Consider the following 15,442-nt stretch of genomic DNA (forward strand, 5'->3'; position numbering starts at 1 on the left):
CGAATACAAGATATAACCATATGTGAGCGGAGATGAGAATGCCGGAAGCAGGGACGCCGCAAAATTTGATTCATCAGTGGCAAAGATTAAAAGCCATATGTGGCGTAGATAGCATGAACTTTGATCAAATTCGAGAAAAATTAGCTGAATTTTACAAAACACATGTCTGAAAATCCATTACATCCATTGAATGTGTAGACAGCATGGACTTTGATAAATTCCCAGGAATATTATTGAACTAAATATTATCTAAATATCTGTCGATTTAGATCCTGTTGGCAGCATGAACTTTGATGAAATTAGAGAAACTTTAGCTGGTTTTTAGTGTCCCTTCCAGTGAAATTAGCGGGATTATAGGTTTTCTCTTTTTCAGCTGTAGCTAGAGATGCTACAATGCCAACAGCATATAATACACTGGCATGAAGCACTAAAGTATAGAATTATCTTATTAATACCAATAAACGAGAGAAAAAAATATAACAGTATCGTTAAATGATTGCTTATACCTATTAAGACAAAAAAGATTATAATTATAATATAGCAATTTATTCTGTCTTGACATTGAATTAATAAAGCAATTTATTATTTTATCACATTCAGTTCAAATAATAAAAAGCTAAGATAAAACTTTTGTTGGATGGTGATAGCGTGATATGAAAATAAACAGCAGCCTGTTGTTGTTTTCAATCCATCATCATAAAAAATAGTTCTTTTGTCGGTAATGTAGTATCTGTACTGTGTATCAATTAATTCACAGTTGAACAGAGAAAAGAACTAATTATTTAAAAAAAAATAGAGTTTACATCTACTTACACGAGTGGACACAATTAAGTGTTGTTGGGGAGGAGGGAGTGAATATTTGTATAACTAATTAGACATGAACATTTTGGCCCTGTCATGGTCAAAGGCGTTTTGTTTTGCCTTTGATCATTGATCTATATCTGTCTGCTTATACCAACTTGAAATTTTGGTTAAGAAGTTGCCATTAGCTCATTAACAGTGTAAAATGCTGATATTTTGCTTGAAAATGTAGCCAAATTGAACTATATTAGATAAAAAAAAATTCAGACATGGGTTATGTTTTAACTTGGTTTTTTGCATTCATTTTCTTTTCTGTCAAAGCTGAACTGGGATAACATATTTTATCGAGGAATTTTCCTGCTTTTAAGTTTATTTAGTTATATGTTAAGAACTCGTGCAATGTAATAAAAAAAACAGGACAGCCATAAGTCACATTCACACTGTAATATTGACATGTACGGAAGCCTGGACTTGCCATTTTGAACTGATTTTTTATCCAAATATATATGTTGTTATCTCGATATAACCACACTGTTATCTCCACCCTGTTATCTCGATATAACCAATAACCACACTGTCATCTCGATATAACCAATAACCACACTGTTATCTCGATATAACCAATAACCACACTGTTATCTCGATATAACCAATAACCACACTGTTATCTCGATATAATCAATAACCACACTGTTATCTCGATATAACCAATAACCACACTGTCATCTCGATATAACCGATAACCACACTGTTACCTCGATATAACCGATAACCACACTTATCTCGATATAACCAATAACCACACTGTTATCTCGATATAATCAATAACCATACTGTTATCTCGATATAACCAATAACCACACTGTTATCTCGATATAACCAATAACCACACTGTTATCTCGATATAACCAATAACCACTCTGTTATCTCGATATAACCAATAACCACACTGTTATCTTGATATAACCAATAACCACACTGTTATCTCGATATAACCAATAACCACACTGTTATCTCGATATAACCAATAACCACACTGTTATCTCGATATAACCACACTGTTATCTCGATATAACCAATAACCACACTGTTATCTCGATATAACCAATAACCACACTGTTATCTCGATATAACCAATAACCACACTGTTATCTCGATATAATCAATAACCACACTGTTATCTCGATATAACCAATAACCACACTGTTATCTCGATATAACCAATAACCACACTGTTATCTCGATATAATCAATAACCACACTGTTATCTCAATATAAACAAACTGTTATATAGAGGTTCCCCAACGAGTGGAGATTGTTTATCATTTTTATCCAACTCGAGTTAGTTAATTTTCTAATTTTGAAAAGACACGAGCTTTAGCGAGTGTCTTTTCAAAATTAGAAAATTAACTAACGAGAGTTGGATAAAAATGATAAACAATCGTCACGAGTAGGGGAACTTGTTTATCCCATAACTTCTTTACTTACAAATGTAAGCATGTCAAGTTCAAATTCTCCCAACGTAGCAACTAAATTCCGTGAACCAAATCACTACGGGACAAAATATAGGTCATCATCTATTTTAGATGCACGACTCATATCTTCTGTACTATATTTTTAAATGATATCATTTCACAAAACGAAATATAAGTTTGAAAGTCCTTGTATCTGTGTAATTTATTAATAGGTAACTTGTTTAAATAGCTCCGCTCGAAATATTAGAAGACGACACCGTCATCGCGAAGTTGAACGTCACCGCTGAATATTAGACTAATCATTGTCAGATTCAATTATCTGTCCTTTCCTGGATTTCGTAGGTATGCTATTACTGGTTATTGTGATGTTAAATGTTCATTCTGAGATTTATTCATTCAAGACATCGTGCATGTCAATAAATATTTCGGAAACCGAGAGCTGGAGTGTTGAGCAATATAGGCCTAACAGTTATGTAGACCTAGTTTACGTTTGTCAGTGTGTTTACAAGAAATCTCGTCAGTTTAGTGACATGAGACAAATATTCCAAGATGATTTTTAAAGTTTTGTGTTTGGGATAAATATATTCGTAATAAAGGTAAGTGGAATGATAAGAAAACTTGTGTTTATTCGGTTTTTTTTCCCTGGTCCTTACCGAATGACACCCAACTAAACGGGAAGCTGCCTAACAGTTACGTTAGATGGTGCGACCGTTTCATTCAAATGACTACGATTTAGAGACAGCGATTTAACCATTTTGTATTACATTTGTTCATTGTTTTGATAATTCATTCATTGCTATCGGGATCCACTGCATATCTAGAATCAGGGGGGGGGGGGGGGGGGGGGGGGGGGGGTCAGTTTTAATTCGCTACTTGTAGGCCTATAATCGATGCAATATCTCGCTTCCGTCGTCTATTTAACCATCAAATTATATTTCGTACGACTCAAACCCCAGATTAATCGACATTTCCATGAGGACACCCGGGGACCCCTCTCACCCAGTTTAATATGCTAATGTTGAGCACCAAAAATCATCAAAACGTGTCCATGCTGATCTTTTGAAGACAGACGGCAAAAAAAAAGAGAAGATAAGTGAGAGTAGTAAAAATAGTCCGTGGTCAAAGGCCAGAGGTTAGCCAATCAGATTCGTTGGAGGTCACAAATGACCAATCGGAGGCTTAGAAAGTGGTTACACACCGCGGTGTGTAAACAAAAACAATAACACACTGCTACGAATTTTATCACGTGCCATATCAGTTGTGAAACAAGCGTGGTTATGGGATAAATCGATATTAACCAATAACCACACTGTTATCTCGATATAACCAATAACCACACTGTTTTCTCGATATGTAACCAATAACCACACTGTTATCTCGATATAACCACACTGTTATCTCGATATAACCACACTGTTATCTCGATATAACCAATAACCACACTGTTATCTCGATATAACCACACTGTTATCTCGATATAACCACACTGTTATCTCGATATAACCACACTGTTATCTCGATATAACCAATAACCACACTGTTATCTCGATATAACCAATAACCACACTGTTATCTCGATATAACCAATAACCACACTGTTATCTCGATATAACCACACTGTTATCTCGATATAACCAATAACCACACTGTCATCTCGATATAACCATACTGTTATCTCGATATAACCACACTGTTATATCGATATAACCAATAACCACACTGTTATCTCGATATAACCAATAACCACACTGTTATCTCGATATAACCAATAACCACACTGTTATCTCGATATAACCACACTGTCATCTCGATATAACCACACTGTTATCTCGATATAACCAATAACCACACTGTTATCTCGATATAACCACACTGTTATCTCGATATAACCAATAACCACACTGTTATCTCGATATAACCACACTGTTATCTCGATATAACCACACTGTTATCTCGATATAACCAATAACCACACTGTTATCTCGATATAACCACACTGTTATCTCGATATAACCACACTGTTATCTCGATATAACCACACTGTTATCTCGATATAACCAATAACCACACTGTTATCTCGATATAACCAATAACCACACTGTTATCTCGATATAACCAATAACCACACTGTTATCTCGATATAACCACACTGTTATCTCGATATAACCAATAACCACACTGTCATCTCGATATAACCATACTGTTATCTCGATATAACCACACTGTTATATCGATATAACCAATAACCACACTGTTATCTCGATATAACCAATAACCACACTGTTATCTCGATATAACCAATAACCACACTGTTATCTCGATATAACCACACTGTCATCTCGATATAACCACACTGTTATCTCGATATAACCAATAACCACACTGTTATCTCGATATAACCATTCACCACACTGTCATCTCGATATCACCACACTGTTATCTCGATATAACCAATAACCACACTGTTATCTTGATATAACCACACTGTTATCTCGATATCACCACACTGTTATCTCGATATAACCAATAACCACACTGTTATCTCGATATAACCACACTGTTATCTCGATATAACCAATAACCACACTGTTATCTCGATATAATCAATAACCACACTGTTATCTCGATATGTAACCAATAACCACACTGTTATCTCGATATAATCAATAACCACACTGTTATCTCGATATAACCAATAACCACACTGTTATCTCGATATTACCACACTGTTATCTCGATATAACCAATAACCACACTGTCATCTCGATATAACCAATAACCACACTGTTATCTCGATATAACCACACTGTTATCTCGATATAACCACTCTGTTATCTCGATATAACCAAATAACCACACTGTTATCTCGATATAACCAATAACCACACTGTTATCTCGATATAACCAATAACCACACTGTTATCTTGATATAACCAATAACCACACTGTTATCTCGATATAACCACACTGTTATCTCGATATAACCACACTGTTATCTCGATAAAGATAACAGTGTGGTTATATCGAGATAACAGTGTGGTTATTGGTTATATCGAGATAACAGTGTGGTTATTGGTTACATATCGAGAAAACAGTGTGGTTATTGGTTATATCGAGATAACAGTGTGGTTATTGGTTAATATCGATTTATCCCATAACCACGCTTGTTTCACAACTGATATGGCACGTGATAAAATTCGTAGCAGTGTGTTATTGTTTTTTTAGTGGCGGTGTAGTTTAGGTTCTGATGAATGCTAGGTGCGCTGTAGTTTTGGCTCTGATCTGCGAACAGTCTGACCTGAGACATGACACAATCTGGTATAGGTCATTAACCAAGCCCGGGTTCATAATTATAAAGGGGTCGGACCCTGAGGTTATTTTTTTCATTCTGGGTCAAAGGTCGTGTCGAGTCCTATGGTCCAAACAAGGTTCACTGCTGCTAGCTGGATTCATCTGGTAGTTCCTCTGCCCTCTTGGCATGGTTATTGTTCGTGATGTGCCCAGACATAACAATGTTTTGCTGTTGTTAGATAATTGGTGTCAAGCCTTTCTTGAATAATAGCAGTCTGTAAAACATTACTTATTTGAAGGCCTTCTTACACTACCGTTGGTGTTGACCATAATGTTCCAATTTCTTGTATTTCTTGTCTACTGCTTTTTAGCTTTCCAGAGATATTCTCATCTATGGTGTTGGTGATACCATTCTTGAATATTGCCCATAGTTGGTTTTCAGTGTTTCTTGCAGTCATGTGATGATTTTTGCATTTTCGTCACAAAAAGCCATCCTTAAACAACCATAGCTGTTGATAGGACATCAACAAGAGGCCCAATGGCCCTGTTTCGCTCACCTGCTTAATATTTTTTGTAGCCTTTCACCCCAGCACATTACTGGCCCAATATCAGGTATCTGGGTATCTTGGTTATTAAGTCGACTTTGAAAAGATTTTAGCATATTTGACCTGTGACTTTGAAAGTTGGTCAAGGTCATTCATTCAACAAACTTGGTAGCCCTTCATTAAGGATGCTTCAGATCCAATATCATGTCAATGGGCCTCTTGGTTATTAACAAAAATTCGTTCATTTTAAATTGCAGCAAAGCTTCAACTGTCAAAATTCAAGACGGTTGCCTGTAGGTAATTTTAACTTGGATCACTCATAATCAAACAAGGTTAAAAAAGGACCGAAAGGGAAACGGACACATTTATAACCACACTGTTATCTCGATATAACCAATAACCACACTGTCATCTCGATATAACCATACTGTTATCTCGATATAACCACACTGTTATATCGATATAACCAATAACCACACTGTTATCTCGATATAACCAATAACCACACTGTTATCTCGATATAACCAATAACCACACTGTTATCTCGATATAACCACACTGTCATCTCGATATAACCACACTGTTATCTCGATATAACCAATAACCACACTGTTATCTCGATATAACCATTCACCACACTGTCATCTCGATATCACCACACTGTTATCTCGATATAACCAATAACCACACTGTTATCTTGATATAACCACACTGTTATCTCGATATCACCACACTGTTATCTCGATATAACCAATAACCACACTGTTATCTCGATATAACCACACTGTTATCTCGATATAACCAATAACCACACTGTTATCTCGATATAATCAATAACCACACTGTTATCTCGATATGTAACCAATAACCACACTGTTATCTCGATATAACCAATAACCACTCTGTTATCTCGATATAACCAATAACCACACTGTTATCTCGATATAACCAATAACCACACTGTTATCTCGATATAACCAATAACCACACTGTTATCTCGATATAACCACACTGTTATCTCGATATAACCAATAACCACTCTGTTATCTCGATATAACCGATAACCACACTGTTATCTCGATATAACCAATAACCACACTGTTATCTCGATATAACCAATAACCACACTGTTATCTCGATATAACCACACTGTTATCTCGATATAACCAATAACCACTCTGTTATCTCGATATAACCAATAACCACACTGTTATCTCGATATAACCAATAACCACACTGTTATCTCGATATAACCAATAACCACACTGTTATCTCGATATAACCACTCTGTTATCTCGATATAACCGATAACCACACTGTTATCTCGATATAACCAATAACCACACTGTTATCTCGATATAACCAATAACCACACTGTTATCTCGATATAACCACACTGTTATCTCGATATAACCAATAACCACTCTGTTATCTCGATATAACCAATAACCACACTGTTATCTCGATATAACCAATAACCACACTGTTATCTCGATATAACCAATAACCACACTGTTATCTCGATATAACCACACTGTTATCTCGATATAACCAATAACCACTCTGTTATCTCGATATAACCGATAACCACACTGTTATCTCGATATAACCAATAACCACACTGTTATCTCGATATAACCAATAACCACACTGTTATCTCGATATAACCAATAACCACTGTTATCTCGATATAACCAATAACCACACTGTTATCTCGATATAACCAATAACCACACTGTTATCTCGATATAACCAATAACCACTCTGTTATCTCGATATAACCAATAACCACACTGTTATCTCGATATAACCAATAACCACACTGTTATCTCGTTAAAATAACAAGGTATTGTGATCTCATTAAGATAACATTGTTATCACGTTAAAACAAGATAGTTATTTCATTATTATAACAATTAAGATAGTTACTTACAAACAATGTAAACAAAATGACATTGTGTGATTCCTGTGAAATGCTATACATGAACCTGGGCGAGGTTGTAACCTGTAAAGAGAAATATTTTGTCAGAAATTTTATTTTTTTCACAATGAAATCAATTTTAGAGCAACGAACATGTATATACACTATATGTACATCACTGATCTGTTCAGCTTTAATAATTCTGGAGAATTCTACAGTAAGTACCTTCACTGGATGATAATTAAGGGCATTACATGCCATGCATACAATATTAATGAATTGCATTCTTTTTCCATTTGAGAGAAAATATTGTTTTTATTAGATCTTATACCAATGTAATATTGCAAAATATCAAACCATTAAAACTGTTATTTTTTCATCGCTCTGCTGTTATTTTTAGCCAACCATTGTCAGTTTATTCAAATCACCCTGTGTCTGTGGTCCGTCAGTAGCCTGTCTGTAAACAAGCCACGTTATTATTTCTTGAGAAGTACTGGAAGGATTATTTTCAAGCTTAAATGTGTCCGTTTCCCTTTCGGTCCTTTTTTAACCTTGTTTGATTATGAGTGATCCAAGTTAAAATTACCTACAGGCAACCGTCTTGAATTTTGACAGTTGAAGCTTTGCTGCAATTTAAAATGAACGAATTTTTGTTAATAACCAAGAGGCCCATTGACATGATATTGGATCTGAAGCATCCTTAATGAAGGGCTACCAAGTTTGTTGAATGAATGACCTTGACCAACTTTCAAAGTCACAGGTCAAATATGCTAAAATCTTTTCAAAGTCGACTTAATAACCAAGATACCCAGATACCTGATATTGGGCCAGTAATGTGCTGGGGTGAAAGGCTACAAAAAATATTAAGCAGGTGAGCGAAACAGGGCCATTGGGCCTCTTGTTGATGTCCTATCAACAGCTATGGTTGTTTAAGGATGGCTTTTTGTGACGAAAATGCAAAAATCATCACATGACTGCAAGAAACACTGAAAACCAACTATGGGCAATATTCAAGAATGGTATCACCAACACCATAGATGAGAATATCTCTGGAAAGCTAAAAAGCAGTAGACAAGAAATACAAGAAATTGGAACATTATGGTCAACACCAACGGTAGTGTAAGAAGGCCTTCAAATAAGTAATGTTTTACAGACTGCTATTATTCAAGAAAGGCTTGACACCAATTATCTAACAACAGCAAAACATTGTTATGTCTGGGCACATCACGAACAATAACCATGCCAAGAGGGCAGAGGAACTACCAGATGAATCCAGCTAGCAGCAGTGAACCTTGTTTGGACCATAGGACTCGACACGACCTTTGACCCAGAATGAAAAAAATAACCTCAGGGTCCGACCCCTTTATAATTATGAACCCGGGCTTGGTTAATGACCTATACCAGATTGTGTCATGTCTCAGGTCAGACTGTTCGCAGATCAGAGCCAAAACTACAGCGCACCTAGCATTCATCAGAACCAAAACTACACCGCCACTAGCACTCGACAGAACCCAAACTACAGCGCCACTAGCACTCGACAGAACCCAAACTACAGCGCCACTAGCACTCATCAGAGCCAAAACTACAGCGCAACTAGCATTCATCAGAGCCAAAACTACAGCGCAACTAGCATTCGTCAAAGGCAAAACTACAGCGCAACTAGCATTCATCAGAACCAAAACTACAGCGCCACTAGCACTCGACAGAACCCAAACTACAGCGCAACTAGCATGCATCAGAACCAAAACTACAGCGCAAGTAGCACTCATCAGAGCCAAAACTACAGCGCCACTAGCACTCGACAGAACCCAAACTACAGCGCAACTAGCATTCATCAGAGCCAAAACTACAGCGCAACTAGCATTCATCAGAGCCAAAACTACAGCGCAACTAGCATTCATCAGAGCCAAAACTACAGCGCCACTAGCACTCGACAGAACCCAAACTACAGCGCAACTAACACTCATCAGAGCCAAAACTACATCGGAACTAGCACTCATCAGAACCAAAACTAAGCGCAACTAGCACTCATCAGAGCCAAAACTACAGCGCAACTAACACTCATCAGAGCCAAAACTACATCGGAACTAGCACTCATCAGAACCAAAACTAAGCGCAACTAGCACTCATCAGAGCCAAAACTACAGCGCAACTAGCATTCATCAGAGCCAAAACTACAGCGCAACTAGCATTCGTCAAAGGCAAAACTACAGCGCAACTAGCATTCATCAGAACCAAAACTACAGCGCCACTAGCACTCGACAGAACCCAAACTACAGCGCAACTAGCATGCATCAGAACCAAAACTACAGCGCAAGTAGCACTCATCAGAGCCAAAACTACAGCGCCACTAGCACTCGACAGAACCCAAACTACAGCGCAACTAGCATTCATCAGAGCCAAAACTACAGCGCAACTAGCATTCATCAGAGCCAAAACTACAGCGCAACTAGCATTCATCAGAGCCAAAACTACAGCGCCACTAGCACTCGACAGAACCCAAACTACAGCGCAACTAACACTCATCAGAGCCAAAACTACATCGGAACTAGCACTCATCAGAACCAAAACTAAGCGCAACTAGCACTCATCAGAGCCAAAACTACAGCGCAACTAACACTCATCAGAGCCAAAACTACATCGGAACTAGCACTCATCAGAACCAAAACTAAGCGCAACTAGCACTCATCAGAGCCAAAACTACAGCGCAACTAGCACTCGTCAGAGCCAAAACTACAGCACAACTAGCATTCGTCAGAGCCAAAACTACAGCGCAACTAGCACTCGTCAGAGCAAAAACTACAGCACAACTAGCACTCGTCAGAGCCAAAACTACAGCGCAACTAGCATTCGTCAGAGCCAAAACTACAGCGCAACTAGCATTCATCAGAGCCAAAACTACAGCGCAACTAGCATTCGTCAGAGCCAACACTACAGCGCAACTAGCACTCATCAGAGCCAAAACTACAGCACAACTAGCACTCATCAGAGCCAAAACTACAGCGCCACTAGCACTCATCAGAGCCAAAACTACAGCGCCACTAGCACTCATCAGAGCCAAAACTACAGCGCAACTAGCATTCGTCAGAGCCAAAACTACAGCGCAACTAGCATTCGTCAGAGCCAAAACTACAGCGCAACTAGCATTCATCATAGCCAAAACTACAGCGCCACTAGCACTCGACAGAACCCAAACTACAGCGCAACTAGCACTCATCAGAGCCAAAATACAGCGCAACTAGCACTCATCAGAGCCAAAACTACAGCGCAACTAGCACTCGTCAGAGCCAAAACTACAGCACAACTAGCACTCATCAGAGCCAAAATACATCGCAACTAGCACTCATCAGAGCCAAAACTACAGCGCAACTAGCACTCATCAGAGCCAAAACTACAGCGCAACTAACACTCATCAGAGCCAAAACTACAGCGCAACTAGCACCGTAATATCAAACTATGATGACCGTAGTAATTGAAAGGGATGACCGTAAGGATGACCGTAAGATGCCAAGAAAGAACCTTTAATTCCGTGTTTTTCTGTAAATTGATAAACATATACATGCAATACCTTCGTTTATCTTGCACACCGATTGTTGTTTGGTTCGTTGAGTTTATAATTGATACTTCGGCTATGTAATAAGACACTGTATCAAGTATTGAAAAATAATAATATCATAGTAGCTGGTGACTACCCAGTTTACGTAACATGAGAAGATACGATACAAGTACATATCAATATAATTGGAAATATTCATTCAGTAAACAGTTTACACTCTAAAATTACAACAGAAAACAAAATCAATAATTCACTCATTTGTTCCCGGTAAGTAATTTCATGAGTAAGCAAATCATAATACATATTTGTCATTGGTTCACTGTTGCACAATCAAACAAAAACATTCCAAAACAATAAAAAGAAACAATATTGAATAGTAACCAGTTGATATGAGTGACGTCATCGTGAGTTTTATTAACCATGATGAGTAAGCTACATGTATCAGAAAGACCCTGACATAAGAATTGAGAATTCTAACAGACGGATGCCTGTTTAGGCTCCAGCACTTGGACTAACACAATAAATATATCCTTATGTCTAACAGTTGGTGTCAGAGGCGGACCAAGCTCGGGCAACTCCAGACAATTTTCCGAAGGAATGTTGAGGTTCGGTGTTCGGGTCAGAGGAAACTCGGATAACAGCAAAACATTGATATGTAGAAATGTCTTAGTCTGGTGTAAGGGCCAGAGGAACTCGGGACTAGATTTATATGCACTATACACATAGAATCAAATTACAACTAAAATGTCTGGTAAAATGTTGTCATTGTGATCTTTTCTTTATTATTCATGCCTAATAGCTTATATATTTATAATGTATAGTATAATTTCACTACTGTGCATAAATGAGAGGACATATATATATACTAAATGTCACACATACAGTAGATGTAGGTATCATTTGCTAATTGCACGCAACAAAACCAAATGATAATTTTCAAATATGAATAAACAAACACACAAATTACAAAATTCGAAAAAACACTAAAATTTGATAAATCTTTCAAAGAAATATAAACAACATGAACGAATAAAGACTTCAATGTTTACCTGCGTTCATGTCGCTGTCGTTCGCCTACATGTAAAATATTCTATTAGCACTTAAATCATAGTTAATAAACAAATTGTTGCACGTTGTAAACTGAAACAATAACGGAAGGTTGACATCGCATCATTATCATGTACATTGTTTCTATTTCATAAGGTTTGAAATGCATGAAAAGGTGACGTGAAATGAAGTCTGATTTGTCAGCCATATTTGCTATAAGAACAGAAAATGTAATGACTTAAATATAAGTAGTGACTATGAATGACTGATTACGATTTCATACTTCAGTAACAAAACTCTTCCTCTGTATTACAGTCATCCACGAAACATTACGGTCAGCCGTTTTCAAAACACGTTGTATATTACGGTCATCTCGGAGATATTTTTCCAATGCTTCTTATGGTGAAATGGGTTATTGTCAAGAAAATATTATATGATATTTCGAAACAGCATGTCAAAATCTTTCTACGGCTCGCCTCAGAAACTTTTAATGTTATCATAAAATAGCAAATTCGGAAAAAAAAAAAAAAAACGAAACTCACCGATTTTCGCCTGCATCCATCTTTGATTTGATGACCGTAGTATATATTACGGTCACCACTGTGTACACAGCGAAAACTACAGCGTCACTAGCACTCATGTTCGCAAACTTATCAAAACATCTGATACATCAACTTATCGACAGAACCCAAACTACAGCGCAAAAACGAAAAAATCATGGTTTTCATGCACACTCAGCAATTCATTCAGGATTCAAATAGTCTCTCTCTCTCTCTCTCTCTCTCTCTCTCTCTCTCTCTCTCGATATTTTATGCCATCTTATTTTTTTGTGTAATTTATTTATTATTGTAATATTTAAGGGAGAGGGCTGCTTTAGATAAGTTGTATAACTTGTGCCCAATCCCGATTTATGTGCAGTGCATGTTTTTATAGCCTCGTTCTCTGATCCGTGACAAATTTCGCTATAAATATAAATGCGGCGAGTTATTTTTATACACTGATGTCTCAAGGACTCCCCCGGTCAAGCGTCCAGGCTAGTGGTCATTTTAATATTTGGAGAGCGTGAATGAGCATCTTGGATTGCCATTAATACACGTGTACAACTAGAATTTTAGGTTGTTCGGGAGTATGTGGCTTTAATAAACGGCAGACAAACTACGAAATGATTCCATTGCCCTATATTTGGTTGTCGTTTAGTCGCCTTCCAAAAACGAAAGCTAGATCAATTCAGAAAGGGCTTGCACTTGCGCTCTTACGGTGCTCTTACGGAAAGGCGCTCTTACGCTCAGGCATTATCCATCACTATTGAACATAAACTCTACATTCTGGAGATACTGTTACAGTTACAAGTGCAGTCTCCCAAGAACAGAATCGGCTTCATATTGTTCAGGAAGGAGTCTCCTCAAGGTGTTTGTGATTCATCAATATATATTTAGATAGTTTTTAGCTCACCGGTTACGAGTAACCGTAAGCTACATGTATATATTTCTTTCACTAATATGATCTGTACTGGAAGTGATATCTTTACAAGAAACACCTGGATGTATTAATTTCTAAATGATCGTGACTAGGCAAATACATATACATGTATATGAAACTTACTCAAAAGGATTGATGATATACATAAATAATGTATCAATGCTGCTCTCCTTTTTGGTAGCACGAGTACCATCAGCCTTTTGCTTCCTTCAAAATGAATGTGATATAATAATAAAATTAGATTAATGCCATACATACATTCATTTATACTGGAAATGTCTGAAGAAGACATACAAATGTAGATAACTTGCATATTTATTGATTCAATATTCTCAATTCAGTTATCATCTGATATTTTTCTTGTGTAATTTATAACTAAAATTGACATTTTAATTGCTATTAATAATTAACAATATTATCATTATCATGCAATAGTCTTTTTTATACAGTAAAATGTTTACTTTATTATGATAACAGCAGGGACATCTACAACCACATTGCTACATGTATATATTATATACAGTACAATTAATGTACTACATGTACATGTATGCTAGCTACATAAGTTACAGTATGAATTTCATATATATGTACATATGTTTATAAACATACGTTGTACTGTTTATTATCAGGGTAATGTTTATTATCACGGTCGATATTTTCACAATATCACCAGTAACGTCATATTTAATTTCAAGTAACACTAACTCATCAAACAATGACAAACATCAATTTCCCTAAGAACGAATACCCCCAATTGGGCCCCATCTCGAATTCAACATTCAAGCGAATAATACAACTATTATCATTCAATCATTATCAAAGGACAAATTTAGTAGTATAATTCATAACATACTTATAGGTTCAACACTGGATACCGGATTACAATCAACGGTAATTGGATACGCTAGAATTATATGCTAAATCTAAGCTAACCTGTCAAGTAACAGCTTCGCGAATTCCCAATCCGTATTCAATCCAATATCCTCCTTCAACTTTCGCCATCTATCAATATCCTGTCTAATATAGATAGCTGCTTGTCCTCCTTTCTGGTCTGACTTCTTTCTCTTACGCTTTTTGGCACTTTTTGTGATGTAACTTTCATGTCCCCGTTGCCTTTACGTGTTTACGTCCGCCATGTTGCTTCTTTCTCAACTTATACGCTATCTCTAATTGAATTGTACCTATCTCTAATTGAATTGAACCTATCTTCAATTACGAACAAATAGGGAAAAGGGACGAATTAAAGATAGGTGCAATTGATTTAAAGATAGGTCCGATTGAATTGAAGATAGGTTTAATCTAATTAAGGATATGTTGTATTTGA

The 15,442-nt window shown here is 36.8% G+C and overlaps 1 protein-coding gene across 1 annotated transcript in view; it reads left to right on the forward strand.

The window, feature by feature from the left end:
* Positions 1-1,731, forward strand: part of LOC117344845 (cyclin-D-binding Myb-like transcription factor 1) — a gene marked incomplete in the record, with an annotated part of 12,197 nt that extends 10,466 nt beyond the window's left edge. The window contains 1 exon segment of the mRNA XM_033907693.1: positions 38-1,731. Coding sequence (XP_033763584.1) covers positions 38-170 — 133 coding nt within the window.
* Positions 1,732-15,442: the final 13,711 nt, after the last annotated feature.

Source organism: Pecten maximus, chromosome 16 (assembly GCF_902652985.1).
Source record: "Pecten maximus chromosome 16, xPecMax1.1, whole genome shotgun sequence".
NCBI lineage: Eukaryota > Metazoa > Mollusca > Bivalvia > Pectinida > Pectinidae > Pecten > Pecten maximus.